This window comes from Alosa pseudoharengus, unplaced genomic scaffold (genome assembly GCF_046254945.1).
Source record: "Alosa pseudoharengus isolate Yale_2024_CS ecotype anadromous, Long Island Sound unplaced genomic scaffold, YU_APseudo_1.1 YU_APseudo_1.1_scf_16, whole genome shotgun sequence".
Classification (NCBI taxonomy): domain Eukaryota; kingdom Metazoa; phylum Chordata; class Actinopteri; order Clupeiformes; family Clupeidae; genus Alosa; species Alosa pseudoharengus.
Window position 1 is genome coordinate 20,304,268 of NW_027468630.1, and position 12,500 is coordinate 20,316,767.

The 12,500-nt window shown below is 43.0% G+C and overlaps 1 protein-coding gene across 4 annotated transcripts in view; it reads right to left on the reverse strand.

Annotated features, from left to right (window-relative positions):
- Positions 1–12,500, reverse strand: part of fam13b (family with sequence similarity 13 member B) — a 64,863-nt gene that overhangs the window by 10,121 nt on the left and 42,242 nt on the right. For all 4 annotated transcript variants that reach the window (XM_076287391.1, XM_076287389.1, XM_076287390.1 and 1 more), the window contains exons 8-13: positions 9,007–9,048; positions 6,944–7,033; positions 6,154–6,274; positions 2,426–2,532; positions 2,259–2,313; positions 1,705–1,786 (exon numbers count right to left, since the gene is read on the reverse strand). In XM_076287391.1, coding sequence (XP_076143506.1) covers positions 1,705–1,786; positions 2,259–2,313; positions 2,426–2,532; positions 6,154–6,274; positions 6,944–7,033; positions 9,007–9,048 — 497 coding nt within the window. The remainder of the gene's footprint in view (positions 1–1,704; positions 1,787–2,258; positions 2,314–2,425; positions 2,533–6,153; positions 6,275–6,943; positions 7,034–9,006; positions 9,049–12,500) is intronic.

The window sequence follows — 12,500 nt, forward strand, 5'->3', positions numbered from 1 at the left end:
GTATCATCACATAAGTAGTTTTTTTTTTTTTTGGTCAGACACACATAGTTGCTGAACAAACAACATTCTTATCACTTGGCATCCAAGTTAAAATATGTTAAACTTTGACCCTGTTGTCCACTAGAAACAGCAACTACACACATCATGATTTATCAGGCATCCTGCCATTAATGTGATACGCCATAAAGTTATAAAACGGTTTATTACAAAACAAGCAATACAATTATTTATTATAAAAGCTGTCCTCACTTGCAGATTTGTATACCGAGTGACAAATATTGCCTACTGTGAAAAATAGTATCCATAAGATCCATAAGATCTTTTAGAAATACAAAACTATTTTCATCTTGCTGTGTTGTCCAGGTTATTTGATCGAATCTCATTCCAAGTGAGCAACATATTGCCTAGGGATGTAACGATTACCGGTATAATGGTAAACCGCGATAAAAATGTTGACGATAATAATTACTGTTTTCATTTCAAACATCATGATTATCACTGTTGATTATCGCGATGTGGAAACCGTGTGTTTAATCCTTCCCAGCTTCATCCGAGCCTGCTTTTGACATACAGTAGGCCTGGTACAATGGAACAAAACTGCTACCCTACTGATTCTATTGTCTAATTGATGGTTTTAACTACGATTTGGATTAGGCTACACCTGATTTTAAAAGGCGGAACTTTTTATTACCGCAAAATGTGCACTGTATCATGTAGCCACTCTGCGTCTTTTTATGTTCGCGTCCACATTAAATCCATTCCACTCACGTTATCAGGAGAATACAGTAGCCTAAAGTTTTATTTTGAACGCTTACTTTGGTCTCACTCATTGCATCCAAATAACAGAAATAGCAAACTCCAAGTTATGGTAGGGTAAGTTAAGCTATAAGCACATAGCCAATTAAACATGAACACTTTTTGAAACTATTTCAGCTTGTGTAGGCCTATCAGTGCTTTCTGAACATATTGAACATACTTTTAGAAATACCGTGATAATACCGAAAACCATAATTTTGGTCACTATAACCGTGAGGTTAAATTTTCATACCGTTACATCCTAATATTGCCATCACCGGTCTATGCATTCTACATGTGGTGGTGGTGACGTGGTCCTCCAGACTAAGATCTAAGGCCAGCGGGTCTGTGTAGGTTCTGCTGTCTGTTCGGTGGGTTCTGCTGGTACTCACCGTGCCCTTCTGGGTGCAGGTGCATACATGAGAAATCTATGAGGGGGGCAGGGGCGGGACGACGGACTGTACCAGCCAATGGGCATGGGGTGGGATGACAAGGAAGAGGGGTTCAGAGAGAGAGAGAGAGGGCGGGAGAAGAAGAGACAGAGAGATACCACAGAAGATGGTGATGAGCTTGTGGTTCATAACCACTTGTGCACACACACACAGACACAGACACACACACACACACAAACACGCACAGACACGAACATGTCAAAACAGGTCACACACACACACACACACAGACACAGCTTCAATCTCTTTCATACAGAGTATCTTGCACCAAGACCAATATTTAGAGTAGACATTTGCACATGGAGAGTGGAGAGAAACAGAGTGGAGAGAAACAGAGGAGAGAGAAACAGAGGAGAGTTCAAGATAGAAGAAGTGATAGAGAGCAGAGTTGGGGGAGGAGGAGGAGAGAGAGACAGAGAGAACAAAAGAGAGAAATAGGGAGAAAGAGGGAGGTTACCTTCCCACTCCCCATCGGAGAAGATGCGGCTGGGCTGCAGGTTCTCTCGGTCTTGCTCTGTGTTGGCATTCAGCTCATCATCCTACAGGTCAAAGGTCAAGGAAAGATGCGTCACTCAAACACACAACAGATGGCAAACTGCAGTTTGTGCATGTACATGGGAGGAGTACTGAGTGTGAGGGAGATAGCTGTACATTTTGTGACCGGACACCCAAAGCTTAGGCTAAAGCAAACAGGCGAGTAAGCACATGCCATGTGACCGGCACAGGTCCCTTATACTGAGAGCTGGTCAGCAGAGCTGGCTGAACATGACGTTCAGTTCGCACCAGCTAGTCTCCCCAGCCAATGAGAGCACGCGGGTGTCATCACGTAGGGCTAGCTAAGCGAGACTCTTATCTGGACTAATGCAGTCCTCCGCAAATTACTGTTGTTTTTGTCTAAGAAAATGTCACACTAACACAAAATGTACTTCACAGAATCCACTCTCATAGAGTAAAGAGTCAGCTTCCTGGAGTGTGTGTGTGTGTGTGTGTGTCTCTCTCTCTCTCTCTTACACAGCTGATGACGTCTGCGTGCTCCATCTGCTCACAGGACTGATAACTGTCTTGCCTGAAACAGAAAAGCAGAATTTGATGTTACAATTTGATTTATTCACACTTAAACATGAGTGACGGTTTCTTATGGAAGTGACAGCATAAAAGCTGAGGCCTTTGGGGCTAACCTGGCCGTGTTGATGTTGTTCTCAGTGTCCACCAGACTCTCAGAGTCCAGCTCCATTCCAGAACCTTCTTCCAGACCCCCACTGGGGGATGTGCAGTCCTCTGAGGCCTGGACACACACACACACACACACACACACACACACACACAAGCCAGCAGCAGAATGTATGATTGTTAGGATGACATCATGAACACATGTGCACATCACACATAGATGAAAAGAAAAAAAAAACACAGGCATGTGGCACTGATACACACGTGGTTTGTATGTACAGCAGGGAAAATAAATATTGAACACGTCAACATTTTTTTCAGTAAGTATACTTCCAGTGAGGCTATTTGCATGAAATTTTCACCAGACATTAGTATTAACTTAGGTAATCCACACATATAAAAAAATCCAAACATTAATGTTCATAAGTAGAGTTATGAGTAAAAAAGTGGAATGCCACAGGAAAAAAGTATTGAACACGCCTACTGAAATTTCTTAAATAGTTTGTGGAAAACCCTTTATTTGTAATGAGAGCTTCAAGGCATTTCCTCTATGACGAAACTAATCAGTCGCAATATTCAGGTGTGATTTTGGCCCATTCTTTTAAACAGATAGTCTTTTAATATTGAAGATTCCAGGGGTCCCTCTTGTAAATCCTGATCTTTAGGTAACTTCCAAAACTGTTCAATTGGATTTAAGTCAGGGCCTGAATTTCCTTTCTCTGAAACTAATTGAGAGTTTCCTTTGCTGAATGCTTTGGATCATTGTCCTGCTGGAAGGTCTAGCCATGTCTCATCCTCATTGTTCTGGTGGATGGCAAGATTCTCCTAGAAAAAAATGGCTCCATTCATCATTTCTTCAACTGTATGAAGTCTGCCAGTACCATGAGATGAAAAACAGCCCCACACTGTGATGCCTCCACCTCCAAACTTCACTGTTGCTATGGTATTTTTAGGGTGATGCACAGTGCCATTTCTCTTCCAAATATGGTGTGTAGTATGACATCCAAAGAGTTAAATTTTGCCCTCCCCTGACCAGAATACATTCTCTTAGTATTTCATAGGCTTGTCCAAATGTTGCGTAGCAAACTTTCAATGAGCTTCGACATGTTTTTCTTCAGTAATAGAGTCATGTGGGGTGAGCGTGCATAGAGGCCATGGCGGTGGAGTGCATTACCTATGATTTTCTCGGTAACAATTGAACCTGCTGCCTCCAAGTCTTTCTAGTCTTCCAAGGCTAAAAGTAGCTCCTAAGTGGCGAATTTAGGAGCAACTCCTAAAAATAATGGGCGTGTCACTCCTAACTTTAGGACTCCTAATTTTTTTCACTAAAAGTAATTCACGCATTTTAGACCTAAAAGTAGCACCTAAGTCTGGGACAGCTTAAAAGAAGTCGAGAGGACTTCTAACTCACTAAGACCTATTCACAAACAGCTTTTTGTGGCATTTCACGTTGCGATGTTTTGAAATGCGTAGTCTATGCGGCAACAGGAGTTTCCAATCGCGAGGGAAAAATGTTGCATTCATAAAAGGGATGCAATAACGCCACCGACAACAACCAAAACTACTCATTGTTAACATGTAAATTAAATGTAACGTTTCATTGTGAATCAAATTAAAATGTTCTCCTCTTTGCAAACGTAGGTATATGGTGACAGATTAATTTAATAATGTTGCAAAGATACTGCATCAATCCGTATGTTTCATTAGGCTACTAGGCTATTTGTTTTGCCTTACTCTTTATTCATTTAGGCTAGGCCTTTTTATTCCGTTATTCATCATCTTCCATCCTTCGCACTACTTGTGTAGCGCACGCATTCTCAGACCTGTCACCTGTCACTCATCATCGTAAGGGAGGTGTTTGGAATCATTCCTGCGTTACAATCATCAGCCAATCAAGGTGGTCACTTCAGTCAAGCTCGTGCATGAGTAATGACGTCATCCATAGCAACGAAGACTCACTCTTAGTTTAGGAGTTGTCATTTTTCCTTACTAAGAGTAGGTCTGAAAGGCTTTGTGAATAACTTTTAAGAGAAAACTCCTAGCTAAAATCTTTTAGTGCGATTTAGGAGTACTCCTAGTGGTAAGATAAAAGGCTTTGTGAATACGGCCCCTGACTTCCTGACTTCCGAGATCCTGTGCATGGCCGATTGATGATGCAGTGATGTTCCTTCCACTTGCAGATAATGGCTCCAACACTGCTTACTGGATGATTCTGAAGTTTTGAAATGCATCTGTAACCAGTTCCATTGATATGTTTTGCAACAATAATGTTGCAAAGGTCTTGGAAGAGCTCTTTGCTTTTACCCATCATGACATGTTTCTTGTGTGACAACTTGGTAACGAAAAACCTTTTTATAGCTCATCAATATGTACTAACCCAGCTTACATTAATTTGCACAGATAGGAGAGATAATTACTCTCTAACTATGTATAGATTCCAGCTCGTTCCTTGCCATTCTTTGCCTTTGTGTACTGTTTTTTCTTAGTGTGTTCAATACTTTTTCCCTGTGCCATTCCACTTTTTTACTCATAACTCTACTTAGGGACATTAATGTTTGGATTTTTTAATATGTGTGGATTACCTAAGTTAATACTAATGTCTGTAGAACATTTTAGGCGAATAGCCTCTCTGGAAGTATACTTACTGAAAAAAATGTATCTAAAAGCAGAACAGCAGGGGGCTGTGTGGTAGTCAGTCAGTCAGTGTGTGTGCATGTGTGTGTGCGTGACAGATATTTGTAAGTCAGAGAGCTCAAGGACAAAAAAAGATAAAATAGCACACATGACCAGTCTGTGTGGGTGCTGTGTGTGTGTGCTGCAGGTATTGTTGTCATTCCTGTCTATGAGAACAGATTGACCCCATTAAAAAGGACATCTATAAACTTAGACAGGGAGAGAGAGAGACAGAAAGACAGAGGGAAAGGGGGGTAGAGAGAGAGAGAGAGAGAGAGAGAGAGAGAGAGAGAGAGAGAGAGAGAGAGAGACATCTGATCATGGTGTTCGTCCAGTCCTTATCCATGCGCCAGAGAGACACGTGCAGCACATAAAACAGAATGCTGTGTGTGTGTGTGTGTGTGTGTGTGTGTGTATTTGATATATTGGGCCTGTCTCCTTTGCCCTAGATTACCGCTGCACTGCCTGTGCCCGGAAACAACACTGTTTATGTGGTAGACTGCCTCCCTCTCTCTCTCTCCCTCCCTAATCACTCTCTCTCTCTCCTCCATTCACCACCATCCCTCACTCATTATTTCAATCCCTCTCCCTGTCAGTTCCCTACCCACTACCCTACCCACCCGCCATATCTTCCTCTTGCCCACCCAGCTCTCTCTGGAGCGGACCCTCAAATGCCCTGTGGATTTCACTTCCTAGAGATGGCAGAGAGCAGGATAGAGAGATACAAAGGGATACAAAGAGAGGTATAGAGAGAAATAAAAAGAGAGAGATAGAAAGAGACTGAGAGAGATACCCTACCCAATACCCTACCCACTGTAATCTATCCCTCGTCCTCACCAGTGCTCTCTAGAGATGCCCTGTAGATCTCAGTCCCTAGAGAGGGAAAGAGAAAGAGAGAGAGATAGAGAGAGCAAGGGAGAGAGAGAGAGAAAGAGAGGGCAGTGGGCTTTTGCATGCATCCCCTAATGGATGTGCTGTTTTGTGTGCAGACAGAGTTGACACTGAGCAAGTGCATGCACGTGTGTGTGTGTGTGTGTGTGAGGGTGTGTGTGTGTGTACTAACCTGGTCCTGATTGTCCTCTGCGCAGGGTGGCTCCAGCATGTTGGAAGAAGATGGATCATCTCCTTCAGACTGTTCCCCTTCTTCATCTTTTACCTCAGAATCCCTCACACACTCACAGAGACTACACACACACACACACACACACACACACACACACACAAATAAGCATCATACAATACAAACACAAACTGTACTAATAAGCCGAGGACAGTGGTTCCTAAACTTTCATGGTAGGCCAATAAATAAATAAATGAATAAATAAACAAAGTCAAATAATAACATTTATTTTTTTCAACGGCAATGAATATGTAATAAAAACACCCACGCACATTTTGGGAACCACTGGCCTGAGTAAACAGAGGCTTCTATTCAGCTCAGCAGGATTTATGCTTCCAGTGCCAATGTCTGCATGTGTGTGTGTGTGTGTCTGTGTGTGTGTATGTATGTATGTACTGTATGTGTGTGTTACTCTTGAGAGTAATTTGTTTTATTGCATTTCCTGTGTCCCAATTACTAGTGAAAGATAAAGCTGTGGTGTGTATGGATGGGTGTGTAGCCATGTGTCATATTTGCCAAAAGTGTGTTTGTGTGTGTCATGGCCATCTTATACTGTATGTGACAGAAAGCACATACAAACAAACAACAAACTCTATTGGGACCTATTGGGACAAACTGGGTATGGTACTTCTTGCTCTCTTGGACGTGGTCAGTAAGTAATTATAATACTAGCCTGTCTCTTAGTATATGTGCGTGTGTGCATATATGCGTCTGTGTGTGTGTGTACACTCACCTTTGTGGTGTCTGGCAAGTTGAGCTCTCGTAACTCTTCAGCTCAAGGAAGTGCTGCTCCACTGCAGCTCGTATTGTCCTCTGTATGATACTAAACACACACACACACATATTTAACCCCAGGAATAAAACCACTTTATTATCTTACAACGGCTTTCAAAAATCCCCTTATTACCATTACACACACACACGCACACAAAAATCACACTTCCTCCAATGATGGGGGAGGGAGGGTCATTAACTATCCTACTGAGAACTGCCACCTAAAGCTACTGGAGTCCTCGTGACTATCACTCACTCTGACCCATTTACACACACACACACACACACACACACACACACAAATAAACTGAGACTAGCCACTGTCCTAACTCAGGACATTTCACTTCCTCAGGTTGCGGTGTGTGTGTGTGTGTGTGTGTGTGTGTGTGTGTGTGTGTGTGTGTGTGTGTGTGTGTGTGTGTGTGTGTATGTGTACAATGTGTGTGTCTGTGATATTTTAAGTTTGCTGGCAAAAGGACAGAAGGTGCTTTTCGCCCCCAGGTTTGCTGCCCATTTAAGGCATGCAGTGGACATGCAGCTGTGTGTGTGAGTGTGTGTGTGTGTGTGTGTGTGTGGGTGTGTGTGAGAGAGAGAGAGAGAGAGACCTCTCTCCAGGCCAGAGTGATTTTAGCTCTGCTGAACAACATGAGAGAAAGAAACAGGAAGACAGCATATTCCTTTCTCTTTCAAGTTGACGTGTGTGTGTGTGTGTGTGTTTTGTTTTATAGACTGATACCCATCTGGGATTCTACATTACTTTTTATAGCGGCAATGAATCACATTTTATTGCAGTTCCAGTCACTCACACACACACACACACACACACACACACACACACACACACACACACACACACACACACACACACACACACACACACACACACACACACACACACACACACACACACACACACACACACACACACACACCTCAAAATGAAAATGAAACCTGTCCATTTTGCATTGTGTGTGCTGCAGTGGCTGAAGGTTAATTAGCACACAAAGGATATCCGGTGGCAAGAAGAGGGAAGAAGAGGAGATTACCTGTTGCAATGTATCCCTTGCAGTGTGTGCGTGTGTGTCTGTGTGTCCCTCCCTCATATTTTGACCAAGGTACATAGACACATCAACCACATCTGTGATGTGACGCTTTTGCGCCCACTTCAGGCGTATTTGTTTCGCAATGTGCGTGTAAAATCATTGCGAGGTATGTACAAACAGGCCGCAATGATGTAAAAGCGCAAACTGCCTGTCGCGGGAGCTGAAAGTGGCAGATTGCGTTTGTCATGCCATGCATATGCATTCATGGGAGGATCCAGGGGAAAGTGGGAGTTTAGCGTAAGCTCCTGAAAGCGCACGTCTATTCTGCGCCTAAATATATCCGCCTTGTAAAAGCAGGTGTTAATCCAAATTGCAGTTCAATGCGTCAATAAGAGAACCTTTCAAAGACAACAGAATCGCTATTTAGAGCACCAGTTTTTGTGGTGAAAGTATTTGTACTACCAAAAGCAACCTTAACTTTCGTTGGCCTTTCGAATGTCTTACTTTCACTTTCACGTCATTCACTTAAACTTTCCTACTTGCTAGATTTGACCAATCTTCTATAGCCTAAGTGTACAAGCAGTTTGAGTAGAACTACTGATCTTCATTATCTCCCTGCTTGTTTACATCTTATCATGTATGGTATTATTTCATGATCGCTAAACGTTTGATTCTTTTTAATGTTGTCATCAGTTAACTTCATTCAACTGCACTTGTATGTAGGCGCTGCCATTCAGTTGTGGACGTTCGTAAATTGCGTTTATGGGCGGAGAAAGGCAGTGAAAGGCGCAGTTTACACTAAGGATTGAACGATTGATAAATACGACGGAAACTTGGGTCTGACAGCGTTCGCAATCTGCGGTGTGTCCATGACACTGATAACGCTACGTTCGCAAATGTACGTACATCTGGCCCTGTGTGTGTGTGTGTGTGTGTGTGTGTGTGTGTGTGTGTGTGTTTAGAAAGAGGAAGTACTTACTCTGCTGATCCGGGTAGAATACTGATGGAGGAGATGTGGGAACTGGAAGAAGAAAAAACAAAATCACAAATGTGACAATAGGACATTAATGGCAGTGTGTGTGTGTGTGTGTAATGGAGATTTTGCTTTTATGAGAAGTAATTGTGCAGACAATTGTGCAGACATTTCCTGAGTTTCTGAAATCTTCTTTGTTTACCAGCACTCGTTCAGTTTTGATACGTTACGATACATTTAGCAGTGAAGAGATAAGGTAAGACAAGCGCCCCTGTTTGGGTCCAGGCTCTTCACATTCAGGAAAACAAGATGGCCTTGAGTGCCTTTGCTGCCCAGGTGCCGTCTCATACCAACAGTAACTTTCCACTTAACAATGACTCATGCATTCACTGAATGGTATTAAAGCCTGTATGCTTTTCAATCTCACTCTGGCTGAAAGCTGTCCACTCTCCCCCCTACCACAAGTTCGCACTAAACATTAACATTTTTCCAGGGTTTTGTTCGAGATTTATCTAGATTCAAAAAGGAGACTTCTGCTAAGAGGTGTGTGTAGTTCAGAGTCAGGTCAGGCCTTCCGGCCCATAATCTCGTGCCGTTACACAAGTCTCTTGATGGGGTGGGGGATCGGCCAAGGTCACGGGCAGTCTGCAAGGACGCCCGCCTCACTTCAGGACCCCAAACGTATAGGACCTCATTACATCATCCAGTTCCCACACTGACTGCTAACACAGGCCACCAGTAAACAAGTTGTTTGTTTCTGACACACACACACACACACACACAGATCTCCTCACTGATTCTAGGCCAGACACTGTGAATCAGCACAGGGGCGCCTGACAGGATGTTTAGAGAGTGTGTACGGTATGTCTGTGTGTTGGTCTATTTGGTGGTCTTGATTCAGCAGTCAGCTGATAAACAAGAAAAATAAGCAGGCCAAGAATGGCTCCTTACATAACCGACCCCTATCCTCACACACACACTCTTCTGGGAGCTTAAGTGGGCGATTAGACAGGGGCCTAGTGCAGGCGACAGGTGTTGGAGGGGCTTAACACCTCCTGCTCAGAGTGTCACTGCGCGCGCGCGCACACACACACACACACACACACACACACACACACACACACACACACACACACACACACACACACACACACACACACACACACACACACACACACACACACACACACACACACACACACACACTTCCAAATGCCACAGAGCCCATGCTGTGAAGCATTTAGCTGCAGAATGCCAACGTGTCAAGACTCACGCTCTGCCTGTGATCATGTGTGTGAGGTATGTGTGGTGTGTGTGGACAGCATGTAGGCTATATGTATGTGTGTGCATAATTAGCAATGTTTCCCTAAAAGAGTACAATGCTGCCACTCCAGTGTGGTCCAGTCAGCCCAGTAAGACTGTTGCATGTGATTTTATAAGCGCTTTCAGACATAAGACCGGAGGTTCTGACGATGTTAAACGGTGGGGCCGTATATCTGAACGACATAACCGGTCATATGGAAGTCCGAATTTAGCCGGTTGTTCTACTACTCCCCCCCTGGTATTTCCTCCGGACATTATGTAAATGTGCTGTGTCTGAACGAGGCGTAGAACATGTGGTTAAAATTCACACCTAGTGAGAGGGCGTGTTGGTGACGTTTCTTTCGTGCGTCCATGTGGTTAAATCTGACTTAAATGCCAGTGTTATGATGGAGTGGCATAGTGCTGTCCAGAAAATCTCCGACCTGGAAAGATGCAGACATCACGGAGCTACTGTCCATGAGGGCATACAACATTTTGATAGAACACATGAAGGGAATGGCACGTTGTAGCCTACAACTGCATGGCAAGGCCAAACGAATTCAAAAGACTGAATCATAAGCAGAAGGCACTGAAAAGGCAGTAGCCTACAGCGATGTCGTTGACGACAATAACAGGAGTATTTAATACATTTTTAGCCAACACGGTTTTCTGTTCATTGATAGCCTTCTCATGACCTCACAGCTAAGCTCGCTGATATTTGTTGAGCATAAATATGGCTAGAGAAAATGAAAACGAAGAAAACGCAACTTTGTTCCAAGCTCCTTATGTAAATGCAATAGACACATGGGGAGAGGATGCTTTTGGAAAAAATAAACCATGTAAAAACGAACAACTTCACTGTAATGTTAGTATTTTGCTTGTTGCTTAAAAACGTTGTATGATTGCCTTGAAGTCTTGAGTTAGCCTACTGAAATGGCTGGTAACCTACCATAAAGTTTGTGCATGCTCTCTCTCCAACGCAAACCAGATTTGGGGTTCTATAGCCAAGTAATTCTGGTACATAACGTTGAAAACAGATAAATGTGTTTATTCGAAGCACACATACAAATACTGTAGGTCAATTTCAAGTGGGCACTTACGTGACTAGCCTACTTCAAGTATTAGCCTACGGACAATAGATTTCTCTTCTTTAGCCTACATAATGCATAGGCTACACTTTGTAAACAAAAAGCAGCTGTGACAGGCAGCGGCCGCATATATTCTGCGTCATATCTCGCATCTTGTGAACTTTACAAGCCCCCACCCCTCACTCGACAACCACACGGAGATTCTATAATGTGCATGTATGTCGTTCACACATACATCCGTTTAAGGTCAGTATAAGGTCCGCAGGTTAGCATCATATCTAAATCATCCGAAGGGTAGGACCTCCGTTTGACAAACCTCCGCATATACTCCGGAGGTTATATCTGAAAGCGCTTTATGACATCTTGCATTTTAGCCACTTCCATTCTGTACTGTCTTCCGTCTGTCAGGGCTACCACTCTAAGTTAGATGTAAAATTCCATGACTTTTCCCTGATGAAAAACCTGAATTCAGATTTCAGAGTAGCAGCATAGCATTCAAGAAATCTTTGACTTGAGAGTGGGAGATAATTAAATGGGCATTGAATAAGCAAAGTAAAGCTAATTACCAGATATACACCAATTATGCGTGGACATATATTTGCATTATGTATTTTGGCAAGTAAATTTTCAACAAAATTCCCTGATATTCCATAACTTTGCCCCACAAATGATACAATTCCATGGTCTCACATGCCTGGAATAGACTCAAATTTCAATGATATTCCAAAATTCCATGACCCGTGGGAACCCTGGTCTATATGTCTTGTATGAAGTGTGCATGGTGTACCGTTTGTACTGTCTGACTGAAGGCTCTGTTCTCTGTCCTGAGTCTTACACTAAACCAATTTCCAGGTGATGTTTCATCACATTGGCAATAAAAACATGATCTGACTTGACCTGAAGCTTCCAGCTTACAGTAGCTTTGGGTGTCATGAGCATCATATGAGCCCTTAGGTGAAATCCGAACAATATCCAGAGAATCATGTCCAGATATATTCCAGCTTTGTCTTTTGATTTCACAACTGTAGCACATAATAGAACACTTTTTCACCCTACAGGAAACACTCCAGGCGTTCATGGCTTGAAGTTACAAGACTATGGAACTAAACA